This window comes from Sciurus carolinensis, chromosome 8 (assembly GCF_902686445.1).
Source record: "Sciurus carolinensis chromosome 8, mSciCar1.2, whole genome shotgun sequence".
NCBI classification, from domain to species: Eukaryota; Metazoa; Chordata; class Mammalia; order Rodentia; family Sciuridae; genus Sciurus; species Sciurus carolinensis.
The window spans coordinates 112959630-112978649 of NC_062220.1; the positions used below are offsets into that span (position 1 = coordinate 112959630).

Sequence of the window (19020 nt, forward strand, 5' to 3'; positions counted from 1 at the left end):
TGTTATATGAAAATCTTTCACAAAAGCATTAATAACTACTAAAGACAATGGGGAAGTGGATGAATCGGAGAAGGGATCCCCAAATTTTGTCAAAATATATCTCTAACCAAATTTGGTTATAGACTTAAAGATACATAGCTGAAACAAAAGATCTGAACTGGGACAGCTGCTGCCCAAGAAACAGAATTTGCAATTCAATACAAATAGGATAACACTACACATTTGCATTCTAGTTACCATACAAAATTACCTGATGTATGAAGAACCAAGAAAATAGGAGAGAAAAATAATTTTCTCTCTATCCTTTGGTGTGCTTAGTTGGGGCAGACATCTATAACAAAAAAGACAGATTAATAAGAGAAAAACAGAGGATTTTTAATTTGTATAGTGTATTTTCCATATGAATTGGAGGTACCCAGGGAGTGAGTAAATCTCAGAGATGGCTTCAAAGTCTGCTTATATTACATCTTTAATAAAAAACAGTAAATTTTTAAAGAATTGACAAAGGAAAAGAACTTTGAATTTTTATGCACGCTAATTGTGGAAAGGCAAATAAATGAGAATTTTTTATATAGATTCCTCTGGTAACTTCTCCAGGCTGATTGATGCCTAAAGTTGTCTTGTTGAGAGAAGACAGACATTTTTGTAAATTTATGTCCTGCTTTTAAGGCAGTGGGGGAAGACAGAAAGCTGTTCTTGTATTGTTTCTTCTCTGTTGCCTTCAACTCAGAATAAATAATCCTTATGTCAAAAAGGCATGTTTTAGGGTGGCATAGTTTTCTCTTCTACGATAGAAACATGTTTTCAAGAGAAAAGAAAATTAGCTCCACCCAACCCTGAAATGAAACTAACAGGCAGGATTTTAAAGTGAGTACTGTAACTGGCTTTCACAAAGCAAAACAAAATATGCTTTCAGTGAATAAAAAGATAGAAAATCTCAGCAGGGAAATAGAAAGGCAATAAACAATATTATGGGTAGTCTAGAATTAATAAAGACAACATCTGATGTTTAAAAGCTACTGGATGTATTTAGAGGAAAAAAGGTGACTGAATTTGAAAATAGATTAATAGACTTTATTCATTGTGAAAAATACAGAAAATATTGAAAAAATAAAAAGGAACAGGGCTTCAAGGACTTATTACATTATATCAAACAGTCCTACATAATTGGAATCATAGAAAGAATGCAGAGAAAGAATGAGACAAAAATAATTTGAAGAAATAGCGGGTGAGAATTTACAAATTCAGTGAAAGAAATTTAAAGAGCAAATCTTGAATAGAGTAGGGGAAAAACAACACATTTATAGGTAACATGATTAATGTCTGATTTCTAGTTAGAAAATCATGGAGAGTGGAGAAGAGTGAAAAAAACATGAAAGTACTAAAAGAAACTATCATCTAGAATTCTTTACTCAGTGAAAACATCCTTCAAGAATGAAGGTAAAATGCATTTCATATTAAAAAAAAATCCAAGACTCCTGAGAGAACTTGTAATTGCAGAACTGTGTACTGAAATGGTGACATTTAAGGGGGTAGAGGCAAATTTTTTCCTATTCTTTTACCTCTTAATTTGTTTATAAAACAGGTTGTAGTTGAAAATTGCATTCGTTACATCCTTATGCCAAAGTAACTCCATTTTGAAAATCATCACCTGCCTACCCAGGCATGACCTTCCTGGTAGGCCCACCCCAAAGAGTCCCTGACCACTGAAACCACAGCGAAGAGGCCAAATAACAATCACAGGGCCAGACAACTTTTTTTTAACGACTCCATTGTATGTGACTATATAGTTAAAAAGTTTTTCCTGCAGACTGCTGCACCTTGCAGAGAGGCAGCCTGACAGACTGTCTGTTAGTAAACTTTTACTTGAACTCAGAGCTGTGTCTCTTGTGGATATTTATGCCAGCTACCCTAATAGCATTATTATTTTGTAGGATCCATTGCCCATGTATTGGATATATAGATATCAGGTATAACAGAAAGGACTCGGGGTAGGGTCTGAACCTAGCAGGTTCAGAGTTTCTGCATTTTACATTATGAAGTGGCACATTACTAATTGCAAGTGGATTGTGAAAAGGTATGGATATTTCTTTTGTCCTCCAGATCAACAGCTAAAACTAATTTTCCTGCTAAAAGTTCAGCAGGAAAATTAAAATACCTTTCTAAATATATTCAAACAATCCAAAAACTGTGGGAAGGCAAGAAAGAAGTTACCAGAGGAACAGATAGAGAGGATAAGTAGAAAAACGAATAACTTGATCAAATCCAAATCAATTAATTAAATACTCCAAATGAGACAATCATAGTGAATTAACAACTAAAACTAAAATCAAACAAACTGAAGAAGTTAAGAATGTGCCATCCCAAACTCTGCAGAGTTGGTGTATTGATTATTTCAAGCTGAAATTATTTGAGAAACTTTAACTTCCATTTGGCCATTCTTTTCATACAAAAAGCAAGATTAAAGATTCTTTTGGGAGAGAAATCCTTGTACCGAGGTAGGAAAATAGCCTTTATCACCAGACACTGGTGTGTTAGTCAACTTTCTGTTTCTGGGACAAAATACCTGAGATAATCAACTTATTAGAAAGATTTATTTTGGCTCCTGGTTTCAGAGATTTTTGTCAATGGTCAATTGACTTCTGTCTTTCGGGCCTCTGGTAATACAGCACATCATGACAGGAAACACATGGTGGAGCAAAGCTGCTCACTTTATGGTGCTGAGGTTGCAAAGAGAGGAAGGGGCCAGGAATCCCAATAGCCCTTTCAGTGGAATGCCCTCAATGGCCTAATTTCCTTCTACTAAGCCCCAACTACTAGAGGTTCCATCACATCCCAATAGCACCACAGGCTAGTGACCAAGCCTTAGCATATGGGTCTTTGGGAGATATTTTAAGATCTGAACCATAACAACTAGTGATTTGGGCTGTAATGAAGCCAAATAAATAAGTTCATTGAATCAACCCTTATTTTACATTTGACTTTATATCCCTTTCATATTTCACTTCGTGACATCCTAGAATTTACTACTGTTGTTCAGAGATTAGTCATTCCTTCCTTTGCAAATTATTGTCTAAAAATAAAAATAAAAGCATTGGTTTGGGCATTTTCTTTAGACTTCATTCTGTTTGAAAATTCACATGTGCATGTAAAATTAATAAAACAGGTAGGCTTTTCTCTTGCTAATCAGCTCTTTCATTAATTCAGTTCCTAAATCCAGCCAAAGAGCCCACATAAGAACTAAAGAATGATAGAGGAGATTTCTCCCTCCTGACAAAACAAAACAAAGAAGAGCTAACTATATGCTATCCAAGATATGCACTTTAACTCTGAGTACAGAGAGACTGAAAATAAATGGACAGCAAAAGTAAGCATCAATAAGAAAACTGAAGTAACTATATTAATATTAGATTTTGTGACAAGAAGATAAAGAGGGTATTAGGTTTTAAATATTAACTTTTGATTGGTTTTGTCCTGAATGTACACAGAAATTTCCTGGATCAGAGATTTTTTGTTATTTACCAGACAGCACGTAGCAGTTGGTTCCCTGTGACCCAGTTCTTAATTGCAGGGTGATACAGTGAAGGTGGGATCTGCTGTCCTACATGCACAGAGTCTGTATTGTAGGCAAGAATGAAGAAAAAATAAATTTTCTACTCTTTTTATAAAGGGGAAAGAGACAATGTCTGCCCTTCCCCTTCTAGGAGAATCTTATTGTAAATGTCTTACTCTAATCCTTTGGAACGTACAGTAATTTCTGTATGAAAAAGACCAGCCCATTGTCCAGTTTTACCTTTTCTCATCCCTTTTTGAGATGGAAATCTGTATTTCCAGGGGTTAACCACTTGGAATTTTCATTACATATGTAGTTGCAAATTAATTCTTAATGTTTGAATCCAGAATCCCAAATTTGATTAAAATTTGCCCTGAAGCCTCTAATTGTACAACACAGATATTTTTCCATAGTCTCACAACAGGACATTTCACTATGAAAATGAGTCAATTTTTTAGGAAGATTTAATAGTCAAATTTGTGTATGCCATATAACAACTTTAAAAGAAAAAAACAATTTAAAAGAAAAAAATAACCATTAAAGGGAGAAATGAAATTCCACAATCATAAACTAGTTTTAAGACCCTTCACAATTGACATAGCAAATAGACTTTTAAAAATCAAAAAAAGTGTAAGAGATTCTACTACATATTTAAGAATATTGCATATTTCTGTTGGAAAAGACTGCCAGAAATTAAAAGAATACCTGTTTCCTTTGTTCTTACCAGCCTTAGAATTTAATATTTTTTTAAATGTATTCTCTGTTAGTCTGACAGGGAAACCATGGTACTTATTGTTATTTGCAGTTCATGAATCACCAAGGAATTGAACATTTTGTACATGCTTACCACTTGATTTTTCTTTTGTGAAAGATGCATTAATAATTTGGGTTGACTTCAGTATTATGTTCTTTTTTGATTTATAATATCTTATATTGCAAGTGTTTTTCATTTGTCATTAATTTTTAAATCATCTTATGTTCTTTACCTTATAGAAGCTAAAATGTTTCTGTAGCCAAATCTCTTTTTCTGTTTATTTTTGTTTTCTGCAAGTTATTTTTTGTGATCCTACTTGTGAGTTGTATTCACCACAGGACATTATCTCAGTAAGATATTAACCCTATAAAAGTCAGGGTAGTATCCAGGTAGATATTGAGAGGGACTAAGTAAAATAAGTTCTCTGTTATGTCCATGCGACTTACACTGTCATTGTGACATTGTCCTCCTGTTCTTGTGCAATTTAAATTTATCTTTTCTTTTGCTTCTTAGATCATTCATAATTTTGTGAGGCAGATCCAGACCAAAATCAAAGATCTTCTACAGCAGATGGAAGAAGGACTGAAGACAGCTGACCCTCATGATTGCTCTGCTTATACTGGTTGGACAGGTGAGAATATGGAATATAAGCAATTAATATGTTTTTTTCTTGGATTATGAGATGTAAGACTTGGCTTTGAATTTTCATTTCTTTTAAAGTGGTAAAGTTTTATACTGTTGAATTTGTCAACTATATCTTCATTGATAGATGCTTTGGAATTTTATTTCTAAAGAAATATTTTCTGCCTGAAGTTTGACTTTTAATGTATTATAGTATGTGGTATTTTTCCAATTATTTAACCTAATCTATAACTGTGAAAATATATAATAAAAATAAACTTGCATAAGGGTTAGGTGTATGTTGTTTTGCTTTGGTTTGTTGTCATTGTTGCTTTAGTCTTTGTGACAAGTTGTGCTTGAATGATTTCTCTGGTCTGCTTCATAAACTGTTTACCCTACTGCTTGAACTCATTTTGACTCATTTGTACATGTAAGGATTTTCATTTAAATTTTAATAATAACAGTTAAGCAAGCAGTAATGTACTTTAATTTAAAAATGTAATTTCAAAATTAACTTTTCTTAATGAATCTTTATATTCTTATTGTTTTACCAGGTAGCCAAAACATTGTAATAGCTATTTGGAGTATATAAAGGAAATAAGACAGACCTTGTACTTAGGGATTAGACTAAAGTCTGATTAAATTGCTAATGAAAATTTTTATATAAATTTAGAGGCATTTCTTGTTAAATTGTTATAGTTGAATTAATAAATAACATAGACACAGGTATACATGTTAGAGCTACCATCAACCAAAATCTGTTTTTGCCATTCATAGCCAAATATGGCAACCCTGATAATTATGTACTTATATTTATTTTAGCGATGTTTCATTTATTATTTGCCTTTTATGGATACAACATTTAGATAGTGACATTAGAAGTATATATTTCAGACTTATAAACCCAGATAGACATGGACCAAGTTCAATTACAGGGCCAAAAAATATTATCCTAAATGTAAAATGAGATATTTGTGGTTAACCAGAAGGAAAATACAAAGAATATTTTGGGAAGAAGATTGTATTTGGGAAAAAACAGTAACATAGCTATTAGTAGCACAGGTTTCCCTTAAAAAGTCTTTTACTTACAGTTTCCTTTTACTGTTGACAAAGGGTTTTTAAAAAAAACTCTTATAGTTTGGTTCTAAACTGACTATGCATACAGTTATTCAGAAAGCTTTATAATAAACTAGGAGGGCAACTACATTAGGACCTCTGGGAATCTGTATTCCTTAAGAATCCTCATCGATTGCCTTCTTCTGGAATCAGTGGTAGAACCACCATGGAGGTATTTTGTTTCAATGATATAGAATAGAACTTAGGGCTTTGGGGTTCAGGAAAAAGTATAGAATCTGCTTAGATCCATACCTTTCCATCTTTTCTCTTAAAATCATCCAGGGTAAGAAGAATGAATGAAGCATCCATAACTTATCCCTTTTGCAAAACTTTGAGACAGACAAAAAACACTCAAATGAGTGTGGAAATAAATGTACAAAATGAGTGTGGAAAACCGTGACATAGCAGGGAAGGAAAGCCAGAGGGTCCAGGAGTAGCAGACTCCTGCCCCTTCTCACTCCCCATGTTCAACAAGGAGTGATTCCCAGGAGTGAGCCATACCCTCAACAGAAACTTTTGTGGGCACATCTGAGTGTAAAGTGAGCAGGCAATGCTGGGCAAGGCAGAGGAGAAAAGGCATGAACAGTGTACAAGGAAAGAGTTCAAGCCTTCAAAAAGGTGGGTCGCTCTGCAAGGCAGAAGCAGCATCCTTGGTGGCAATGGCTAATGACTTAAGGCAGGAAGGAAACGGCAATGACTGACACCCTCCTGAAACATGAAAAGATGTGGGAATGAAGGGAAATTTGGCCACCAGAAGTCACCACCTATTAAAGAAACTGTTGTTCATTACTTAGCCAGAGGAGGATGCCCTGGAGAAAAAGCAAAAACAACTATGAAAGCTACCCTAACCATTTTCCTTTGCTAGGGAATCTTCCTGTCAATAATTGGTTTAGAAAAATATAATATATTCACATTTAAGAAAAAAATTGTTATATCCATAATATAAGGAATAAAAATGGAATATCAGAATTTCATAATGGAAGAAGGAAGCACAAGGAAAATGCCACTGCAATGTGGAGAAAAATTGGCAGTACTTTCAACATGACTTTTGTAAAAACTTATTTAAGCAGTAAGTTCGTAAAGCAGAAATAAAGGCATTGGGAGAAGAGAGGGCCAGAAAACAAGAGCCTATAATATAAGAATTGGCAGACCAAGAAAAGAATTGACCCAAGAAAGTTATTTAAGAAATAAAAACTAAAGTACAAAAAGCTGAAGCAACACTCAGCTGATACCAAGGAACTGTCAGCAGCACCGTGAAAAGCCAAGTATTTTTCTTGTCTAGAAAAGTTTCAATACATGTTTTCTGAATAAATATATTACTAAGGGGGAAAGGCAAATAAAAAGAAACAAAAATCAACTGAAGAGAAACTCCTGGTTTTCAGTCAGACATGGAAGGATTTGCTACTCCATCCTAACAAGAGAAAAGCTGAACAAACTGAAACATCAGTTGTTAGATCTATCAGAGAAGTTAGGTCACAAGGCAAACTGCTTTATCACAAATTGGAAAGACAGGTTGATGCAAAGAGTTAGAACTAACAGGAGCCAGTGCCAGTTAGTACCAACAAATTTAATTACAGATTGTGTTAGTCAGTTTTTCATCACTGATAAAATACCATAAAAAGTCATCCTAAAGGAGGAAATAAGATTTATTTGGTCTCCTTGGTTTCAGATGTTTCAGTTCATGGTCAGTAGGCTGTATTGTTTCTGGGTGTGTGGTGAAGCAGAACATCAATGGGGTAAGGAAGAGTCTGTGGCAGAGCAAAGCTCTCACCTCATGGCATCCTGGAAGCAGAAAAAGTAGAGAAGAGGCCAGAGACAAAATAGACCCAAATGACCTACTTCCTTTAATTTGGCCCCACCTCCTAAAAATGCCATCATCCATGAACTCATTAATGAATTTATCCATTGATTGAGGTCAGAGCTCTTGTGATACAATCACTTTCCAAAAATCTCAGCTCTGAATATTGCTGCACTGGGGACCAAGCCTTCCACACATAAGCCAAACCATAAAAGAGATTTAATTGACTTTTATTCATAATTCACGAATTGAGGCATCCTCTATTCTACAAAACAGTTGGAGAGCTCCCACCTGGCAGTGGCAGAACAGTGGGTTTTGTAAGGTAGGAACAAGGAAACAAGAATAGAACAAAGCTGGTTGGTTAACATCTAGTTACTTCAGCTTATTATTATTATGTAAGGCTTAACGCAGAAGAGACCTCCTTATTCTGACACAAGTAGACTGAAATCTGTTTTCAGGAAAAACTGGTCTGTTTTGGGATCTATCTACTGCCTTGAAGTTTCAGTTTATGTAACATTTAGCATGAATGACTCCATTTGGTTAATTCTGGGGCCTTGTGCAACAGTTCAGTCTAAAACAATGGGCTCTCATAATTTTTGTTTAGCAGTAGGAAAACCTAAATTGTATTTGATTAATTCCTGGAGGATTAGTGTTGAACAAATCTGAGAGATAAAAAGTCCAGGGGGTTATAATCATAGGACCCCATACTATGCACCTTGCTCCAAAAGCTCTACCAGGTCTTTACAGTGAATATTGGAGAAAAATTCGCTCAAGCTTTGAGCAAAAGGAGGGAAAAAGGAAATCATTTTGAAATACCTCAGAGCACTCTGTTCTTAACAAAGCCTATCCTCTGGAGAAACTTTTACCAGATCCTGACCAGATCCTATGTTTTAACATAGCCAAACCTACCTGGGAGAAGGAAAACACCCATGTCCAATTGACTCTAACCTTCAATATTGGGGAAGTGAAATAATTAACTCCAGCTCCCTCTGGACATTCTGGCCCTCTAAGGGGGACTGGGGGTGAGAGGTACTGGTGAAGTTCACAGTTCCAGGGGCCCAGGCTTGCCAGAAGATGGAGACCATGGGACTATGGACTATGAACCACTTCCCCTTTTTTCAATAAAAAGTTGCAAAGCATGATGATCATTTTATTTTTATTTGTCCTCATTTACTTTAAAATACTTAAAATTTGTAAGTTTTTAGGTCCTCAGGTTAACCAGAAGAGCATTCTATTTAGAAGTTTCTGAATCAGTCTGGGAGTACTTATTTGTAAATTTTTTATCATGATTATTATGTTTGAGATTCATCCATATTTAACTTTTAACTCTTCTCTAATGTTTACATAAATTTACATTTTTTTAAATTCGGAAAACACTTACTGGAGGAGATAATAAGCAATTCATACAGAAGAATTTTTTTTCAGCTTCTAAATAAGCTACTTTAGATCCCAATGTCTTTTTAAAGAAATGGATAAGGACGAAAGAAGGATTGTTCAAAACAGTAAAGTGTTAAGTATTAATTTGAAAGGGCCATGGGATACCCTAAATAGGAAAACTGAACAAAGCAGCAACTAGATATTTAGAGAACCTTAAAAAGCAAAATAAAAAACAGTAAAAATCAGAGGAGGGTATTAGGTAAAGACCAGAATATTGAAGAACATAAATTCTACATTAAAGGGATGAGTTGTTTGGCCTTTCCACTGTCATATCATCTCTTTCAATACGTTTCTCCACAACATATTTTATTAAATATATATTTATACTGATTCCTATTGCACTTCGCTGCCATACTGACTTCTTTTTGTTAACACATATTAATATACATGTTAATGGGGTCAGTGATAACACCAGACATTTGTTCAGTGTGCGTGGTTCATATCCAGCCATTCTTCTACCCTCCTCCCATAGCAACTTTTTGTACCCAGGCATTAAACTATGCTTCTTTAAGAAACTGTACATCATCCTCCACAGGTAGCAAAAACCCTTTTGTGGTTCATGTGAAGATACGGGTGTTCTTCAGTCTAAAACAGAAAGATTGTGTAGGTGATAGTCTGTACGTGTGGTGGTCTATAAATGGTGATCTGACTCACTGGTCACTTGGATGGGTTGATCACTGAAGAAAATTGAAAAAAAAATATGACAAATAGAAAAATTAGAAAAAGTGTATAAAATCCAGAAAGGTATTATTTAATTTGGGGTAGCGTGAAAGGAAATTATTGTATAAGAATTTAAAAGAAAGGGGATTCAAGTAGGACCCCATCCTCGGTATTTCAGCCTTGATACTTCATCTCTTATTTAAGAGTAAGAGCGTGGATTCACTGTGCCAGACCAGTTATCAAGATAACAGATTTATATTTGTACCCTTCCTTTTTTTTATGATTTCCTTGTTTGTTTGTTTGTTTTTTTTTTCCTTTTTAAGAAATATTTGAGGTCCCTGATACCAGGCCGGCAGGCGCTGTCGCCTGGGAAGCCGCGGCGGAGGCGTAGGTGGGTCGCCCTGGGTGGCGCGCGGCCCCAGAAGTCCGTCCTCCCGGTTAGACTACAGCGGTCGAGGGCAGCCAGGCAGGCAGGAAGCTACAGCTTAAAAGGACAGCTATGCTGGGTCCTTCCTCCCTCAGTCCCAGGCCTGCGAGCGCACCTCTCCTGCGGCCCGCTGCCTCTGGCTTCTACTCTCCGCCATGTACTGCCGCCTGGGCGAGGCGCTGCTGCTGTCGCGCGCCGGGCCCGCTGTGCTGGGCTGGGCCCGCGGGCAGCCCACCGCCTCCCCGCAGGCCAGGTTCACGCCGCCCACCCGGGGCCACTACGGTGAGGCGGCGGGCAACCGCGAAGACGGCCCCTACTTCTTCAAGATGGTGGAGGGCTTCCTCAACTGTGGCACCAGCATCGTGGAGGATAAGCTGGTGGAGGACCTGAAGACCCAGGAGAGCAGGGAGCAGAAGCGGAACCGGGTGCCAGGCGTCCTGTGAATCATCAAGCCCTGCAACCATGTGCTGAGCCTCTCCTTCCCCATTCGGCGTGATGATGGTTCCTGGGAGGTCATCGAGGGTTATAGGGCCCAGCACAGCCAGCACCTCACGCCCTGCAAGGGAGGTATCCGTTACAACACTGATGTGAGTGTAGATGAAGTAAAAAGCATTGTCTTCTCTGATGACTTACTTACAAGTGTGCAGTGGTGTTCCATTTGGGGGTTTTAAAGCAGGTGTTAAGCTCAATCCCAAGAACTATACAGATAATGAATTGGAGAAGATTCCAAGAAGGTTCACTGTGGAGCTCGCCAAAAAAAGTTTTATTGGTCCTGGCATTGATGTGCCTACCCTGGACATGAGCACAGGCGAGCCGGAGATGTCCTGGATCGCTGACACCAATGCCAGTGCCATAGGGCACTATGATATTAATGCACATGCCTGTGTTACTGGTAAACCCATCAGTCAAGGAGGCATCCATGGACGCATCTCTGCTACTGGCTGTGGTGTTTTCCATGGAATTGAAAACTTTATCAGTGAAGCTTCTTACATGAACATTTTAGGAATGACACCAGGATATGGAGATAAAACATTTGTGGTTCAGGGGTTTGGTAACGTGGACCTGCACTCTATGAGATATTTACATCATTTTGGTGCTAAATGTGTTGGTGTTGATGAATCTGATGGGAGTATATGGAATCCAGATGGTATTGACCCAAAGGAACTGGAAGATTTCAAATTGCAATATGGATCAATTCTGGGCTTCCCCAAGGCAAAGTTATATGAAGGAAGCATCTTGGAGGCTGACTGATATACTGATCCCCGCTGCCAGTGAGAAGCAGTTGACCAAATCCAGTGCACCCAAAGTCTAAGCCAAGATCACTACTGAAGGTGCCAATGGACCAACCACTCCAGAAGCTGGTAAGATTTTCCTGGAGAGGAACATCATGGTTATTCCAGATCTCTACTTAAATGCTGGCGGAGTGACAGTATCTTACTTTGAGTGGCTGAAGAATCTGAATCTTGTCATCTATGGCCGATTAACCTTCAATTATGAAAGGGATTCTAACTACCACTTGCTCATGTCTGTTCAAGAGAGTTTAGAAAGAAAATTTGGAAAGCATGGTGGAACAATTCCTGTCATACCTACTGCAGAGTTCCAGGACAGGATATTGGGTGCATCAGAGAAAGACATTGTGCATTCTGGAAACACACCATGGAGCATTCAGCCAGGCAAACTATGCATACAGCCATGAAGTATAACCTGGGCTTGGACCTGAGAACAGCTGCCTATGTCAATGCCATTGAGAAAGTCTTCAAAGTGTATAATAAAGCTGGCATGACCTTCACATAGATGGATCTTGGTTAACGTCCTCACCACCCTCTTCACTTCTGCTGACATATCACAAGTTCACATGTAACTGCAGAAGTCTTTCTCTCATGACTCATTAAACAATGGACACTATTCTCAACAAGTCAATCTGATTCAGCCCCTTAAGAAGAAAGAAATTAAGTTTAGGGGATCATGTACAATCTGATGAGTATGAAAGTAGAAATCACCTATTCCAGAGAGCCATTTAGGCACTTTGCTTTTAAATAAAAAGTCTCTTTTGCCTAACTGTGCTGCCTTGCACCAGGGCTTTTCCCAACATAGTCAGTGCTATTGCCAGGGAAAGCAGTCAAGAATAGTCACTCAATTTTGCTCTGGACAAATCTGGGATGGGCTATAACTTTGACACATGTGAGAATTAGATATATGGTTTTCAGAAAGTAGCATGGTCCTCAAATGAGTTATTGGTATTGGTTATTATCTGCATAATAACTCAGTTTTATAAGTTGCAAACAAAAATAAAAGCTGTCTTGTGTGCATTTTATTCTCATAGAATAAAATAAGTACATGCTGCTGTAATAAAATTGCCTTGAATCACTTAATAAGCCTAACCTGACTCAAGCAGTGAATGCCTGTAAACATAGTAAATGAAGAAACTAGTATTTTTATAACATAAAACAGTGTCATTTATAGCTTATCAGTCATGTATTGTCCAGCAAAAATAAAAAACTTGATGGAGATCTGTCTTCATACCTGGAAACATTGGAGGCTGTTTTCGTTAAAACTATCAGAATTTGCTAACTACCATTATGATACATAGTCCAAAGAGTTTGGTAACTTCTTTATCATGTAGTTAATTGTTCTCCCCTTTTGAAGATACAGTGTGTTGACTAACTGAACCATAATTCAAGTAGTGTCCCATGAAAAGCCACTGGGCTCCCTGTTTGAAGTCCAGCTGGCTCTGAGCACTGCTGGTGGCCACAACTCAGCCTGTGTTCTCTCCTTCTGGAGGCTTTGCATTCTGCACCCAGCTTCATTAACAGCAGCCTGAAAACAACATAGGTTCTAGTGTTTATAGAGTTTTTTGGCTAGGGCCTTTTGAGCAGTAGTGTCCCAATAAAGTACTAGATATTTATGTAAGAATGAATGCTTTTTCTTTTTTTGGACAATAATGCCCTTTCACAAATTTCTAACTACTTTGTAACTGCCTGATTTAACCTGATGATAAAAGCAGTTATTAAAGGTCTACCTTTTCCAAAAAAAGAGAAATATTTGACACAATTTTTTGATGTTGCCCCTTCAGAAAATGTGGGGTTTGTGTAGAAGAATTTATATCATGTAATTAAAAAATAATATTTTGACAGTAAAAGGAAAGACAGTAATAATTTTCTTTTGGGTGGGGATCATTTCAGGCATAGCCCTTTTGTACCTGCAGCTGTACCGGGTCACTTGTGACCAGACATACCTGCTCCGATCTCTGGATTATGTAAAGAGAACACTTCGGAACCTGAATGGTCGCAGGGTCACTTTCCTCTGTGGAGATGCTGGGCCCCTTGCTGTAGGAGCTGTGATATATCATAAACTCAAAAGTGACTGTGAATCCCAGGAATGCATCACAAAGTGAGTTATTAAAACTGGAATCATTTTCTTTAAATTCTTAGTTGAAACTCTAGCTATAGAAAAATAGTCAAAAAAGTAATTATTTTTAACTTAATCTCCTGTTACAAACAGGTCCCCCTATGAAGTGAAAGTGTCTGTATGTCCTCTTCTTTTTTTTTTTTTTTTTTGTACCAGAGATTGAACCCAGGAGTGCTTAACCACTGAACCACATCCCCAGCTTGTTTTTTAATTTTTAATTTTGAGACACTCGCTAAGTTGCTTAGGGGCTCCCTAAATTGCTGAGGCTGATTTGAACTTGGCAGTCTTCCAGCCTCAGCCTCCTGAGCCCCTAGGATTACAGGTATGCACCACTGCACCCAGCTATATGTCACTCTGAGTATTATAGTGGAATCAGGTTTTCTTTCTATTCGAGCATGAGTGTGTCTTAATTTCAGAGGGACTTTAATCATTTTTCCTAAACAATTTTTGGTTGCTTTCAATGTGTGAAAATTAGCTCACATGCTTTAGATCCACAAGAATCAATTAATCATAGGTTCAACTTTTAACTGATTAGTTTTATTAATGAGGAGCAATTAAGGAATGTAAGTTTTATTGTACCTATTGGTGTATATTCCCTCTTGAAGAAGTAGAAATCAGGGCTTACTTCTAGGACCTGATGGAGTATCTAGCACATGTTAGTTAATGTTTGTTGAAAGGTAGAATGACTCACACTCATTACTAAGCACTGGCAGCATTTCAGGGCCATTTTTATTTAGATTTTAAATCACTTTGTTCTAATACTGGATTTCAAAATGAAATATATTATGGTACATGGTTTAAAATAAATACAAAGGTAGAAATTTTGAGCAGAAAGATTTTTTTCTTTCTTTCTTTAATGGTGCTGAGGATGGGACCTAGGACCTTGTAACAACGTGGCTAGAGGCCTGACTCTGGAGATCAAAAAATTCAGGTTCAGCTACTTGCCCCAAAAACTAAATAGGAAAGGTAACTATATAGAGTATGAAAGGAACTTTAATCAGTGTAGCTACACCAAGAAGACAAGGGGATCCATGTCCTTAGTCCTGTCTTTGAGGTACTAACATTTACTTTGAGGTTTTATAGAAAGAGGAATAAGTACAAGGTTGTTTGCACAGCTTAAGGCTTTTCATAACTGCCAAGCAGGTGATCTTGATTAGGCATGCTTTGTCCATCATTATCTCTTGATTGGTCAGGCTGGGCCTTTTCCAAGATAAGAAAATTGCAGGGGATGTCGCTGGGCAGGGGATGGGGTAAAGGAAAGCTTCAGCTCATTACGAGATGTTTATCCATCAGACCTGGATAATGGAGGCAGAGATTCCAAGTCTTCATTCTTGCTTTTAATCACCCATGGAACATTTGCAAGAAAAAGAGTCTAAGTCCTTGTTACACTTGTACATGCTAAGCACACACTCCACCACTGAGCTACATCCCCAGTTCAGATATTTTGTTCATAATTTTTACATTTGAAAGAGGAATTAGCAAAGTAGAGAAATTTTAGTTTTGGGGGTTTGGGGGTGCTTTTTAAAATCATAGTTTTAAATTTAAAAATAAATACATTAAAGTGATGGGTTATTTGTTTCAGAAAGCAGCATTTTAGATATTTTTAGGGAAAACAGAATTTTTTTCTTGTTGTTTAGACTTTTGCAGCTGCACAAAAGCATTGTCTGCCAAGAGTCAGAGCTTCCTGATGAGCTGCTGTATGGTCGGGCAGGTTATCTGTATGCCTTACTGTACCTGAACACCGAGATTGGCCCCGGCACTGTGTGTGAATCAGCCATTAAAGAGGTATTGTGGGATTACTGACATCTATGTGCATTCCAAACTATTTACTAGCATGGACTTATGTTAGTAGCTGGGCTCTGCTTCTAGTTTGAATTAGTTTTTTAAAGCATCTCATAAAAATTAAAAATTAGCTGCTTTTCTTTTTGGAATATATTCTTTCGAAGTCTATATACTTTTCCATCCTTTATTGATACAGCTGGTTTTACTGGAACCTGACAACAACAGGAGCTTCAAAAAGTTAGAATGTTTATTTTTCTTTTGTGAGTTCTCTGAGGTGACTATATATGGTGACCTATCTTTTTTTTTTCACTCTACTATCCTAGAGGCATATTTTTAAATGCTAGTTTGGTATCTTTAGCCCAAGGAAGAGGAAAGGGAGAAGCATCTTCCTTTATAAGGACTACATCTTTGTTTTTCACCTCATTCCTGCTCACACTGCATTGCCAGAAATTAGTCAAATGACTTTGTTTAGCTGTTTCTAGCTAGGAGACCAGATGCCCAGCTAAAACTTGGAGTACTCTATCAAAAGGATGAGAAGAGCATAGATTTGAGGAAACAATTAGTGTCTTTGCCAAATAGTCATTCCAAACATGACATTCTTGTGATCTGACAAATCTTTCAGCTGACCACATTGCATTAACTTTTCATCAATGAAACTAAGTCCTGCAATCTTTCCTGTAAGGTGTGTTTGCCAGGGTTTGGGGCAAAACATTGCAACTACAAAGCCACTAAAAAAAAAAAAAAAAAAAAAACTTGTGGTGTTAAGGATCAAACCTAGTGCTTCACACATGCTAGGCAAGTGCTCTGCCACTGAGCTATAACCCCAGCCCTGGGACCATTTTTAATGGAAAGTTTTTCCAGATTTTAGTTGACTTTTCATAGAAAGAACTTTTGTTTCCTTTCGTAAACAGTTTTTGCTCTCTTTTTCTATTCTGTGTTGTCTTCTGATTCTTCTCTGCCCACGTTTATTAATTAATAAGATAAAAATGACTGTTAGGTACTAATTGTTTAAAGAGTTTTAGATTAAATAATCTCTATAAATACATACATGTTAATGTTAATTAGCCCATAACAGCATGTGTGTACATTTTTAGATTTATGGTATCTCATTGCCTCTGTAGGTCGTCAATGCTATTATTGAATCCGGTAAGACCTTATCAAGAGAAGAAAGGAAAACTGATCGCTGTCCCCTATTGTACCAGTGGCACAGGAAGCAGTATGTTGGAGCAGCCCATGGCATGACTGGGATCTACTACATGTTAATGCAGGTAAATAACAATACTCTGAAATACTAATACAGCAAACACATTACAATATATTAGTCAGATACAAATGGGAAATGAAATTCTTAGACAAACAAAGCTGGCTGAATTGAAATAAGTTCCTCCTCTGAATCACAGTTTCTTAAACTCTGCTTCATGAACATGAGAATTCCAAGAGTACATTCTGTATGTAGTTGTTTATCGCCCACACTTTTCTTCTGTCCTTGTCCTTCTGCTGATTAAAGTAGAAACTTTTTTAATAGGAACAGAGCTTCAGGGAGGAAAAGGGCCTCTTGAATCCAAACTGAGGTAGAACCTTTGTTATATTCAGATGTCCTCAACTTGCTGTCAGTTTTGTTCTGAATTTTTAACAAGTTTATTGCTATCGTTATGATCTTGTCCCTTAATCATCTGTGATACCTACTGAATTAAGAACCCACACTTCTGTGAAGTAGTTAGACACCCACCCCAGATATTACCTCAACTAATGCTTGTAGCCTTATGTCCTAGGACTCCCTTCTGTGCTAAGTATACAGTCTCCTTTTTCTTTCTTAAAATTTAAGCCTTTCTTTATTCTACAAAATCACAAAGCTAGTGAGTCAAAGAATATGAATTAGAATTTAGATATCTTTGACTGAAAGACTATTTTAAAATTTTTTTTTTACTTCAGATTCCTTTTTTTAAAAAGTATTACACCATGCTGCAACTTACCTAAAGGAAAATAGAAAATTCATATCCAAACAAGACCAAAACTTCCTTTTCTGGCAATTAGTTGTCTTTGTTAATTATTGTAGAAAGCAAACATGCATATATTCCAGTTGTGGATTTTCTTAATAATGTAGGCATGTATTTCCAAAATAAGCAGAATTCCATCTCAATTTAAAAATAACTGTTACTCGCAGAACAGTTAGTAGATTTGTGTGTGTATGTGTGTATTAGAGTTCTCTAGAGGCACAGAACCAATAGGAGACATAAATATGCATACACATACCTGAAGAAATTTATTATAGGAATTGACTTTGTGCAAATATGATGGCTGAGAAGTCCCACAATCTGCCATTTGTAAGCTTGGTACCTGATGGTGTAAATCATAGTCCAGGGACAGGAAGAGACTGATGCTTCAGTTCCAAGTAGGCAGGTTGGTAGGAAGGGGGAACTTCTTCCTCCTCCTTTTTTCTATTTTTGACTTCAGTGGATTAGATGATACCTACCCACAGTGAAGCTGACCACCTACGTTACTGAGTCTAGCAATTCAATTGCTAATCTCAACCTGAAAGACACTCCCATACATACCCAGAAATAATGGATTGGGATACCCCATTGGCTCAGTCAAGTGAACACACAAAATTAACCATCAGAGGAGATACTCTTGTTTTCCCTGAAAAGTGTTTTAACTGGTGACTCAGGAACCTATTATTGTTTTTGTTTTTGTTTTACATGATAAAACCATTAGGGAAAACAATAATGTGAGAATCGCATTGATGTGGTTTAGATTCAGGTATTGAGGTTGATTTTGTTGCATATTAGGAGTTTCTCTGAGAGAAATACAAATCATGAAATTTCCCTTTTTGTGCTTTTTAAGTGAGGAACGTGTTCACACTATTTAGTAAGTATTCTGTTTAGAAATTTGTTACTGGGCATAGTGGTGCACGCCTGTAATCCCAGTGGCTTAGGAGGCTGAGGCAGGAGGATCACAGGTTCAAAGCCAGCCTTAGCAAAAGCGAGGTGCTAAGCAACTCAGTGAGACACTGTCTTTAAATAGAATGCAAAATAGGTCTGGGGATGTGGTTCAATGGTCGAGTGCCCCTGAGTTCAATCCCCAGTACCTACCCCCTGCAAAAAAAATAGAAATTTGTATTTTTTAAAAAAAATAGATATTAAACAGTGTGATGACACTGGATGAGAGCTGACTCTGCATTTCCCTCCCCTATTCCACATTTCCTGCTGGTGTGGTAGCATAGTCCTGTGGTGGTAGTATGCATTGTATGCTGTCACTTAAACAGAACTTCACTTTCATAATGCATAACTAAAACAATTCTTCTCTTGAAAATCCTTTCAAAATGACAAGAAAAACAAAAAAAAGTAGAGGCCCATATTCTTAATTGAAACATGAACCTAGGAGACACCTAGGGCCCCAAACTTGTGAATATATAAACTGGAAAGAGGTGAATGAATGACAGATGTCCTAACAGGATAGAAGAA

At 37.2% G+C, this 19020-nt stretch overlaps 1 protein-coding gene and 1 pseudogene across 1 annotated transcript in view; both read left to right on the forward strand.

The window, feature by feature from the left end:
- Positions 1-19020, forward strand: part of Lancl2 (LanC like glutathione S-transferase 2) — a 65152-nt gene that overhangs the window by 12212 nt on the left and 33920 nt on the right. The window contains exons 2-5 of the mRNA XM_047562687.1: positions 4821-4938; positions 13549-13756; positions 15412-15559; positions 16678-16824. Of these exons, the coding sequence (XP_047418643.1) occupies positions 4821-4938; positions 13549-13756; positions 15412-15559; positions 16678-16824 (621 nt within the window). The remainder of the gene's footprint in view (positions 1-4820; positions 4939-13548; positions 13757-15411; positions 15560-16677; positions 16825-19020) is intronic.
- Positions 10522-12160, forward strand: LOC124991853 (glutamate dehydrogenase 1, mitochondrial-like; annotated as a pseudogene).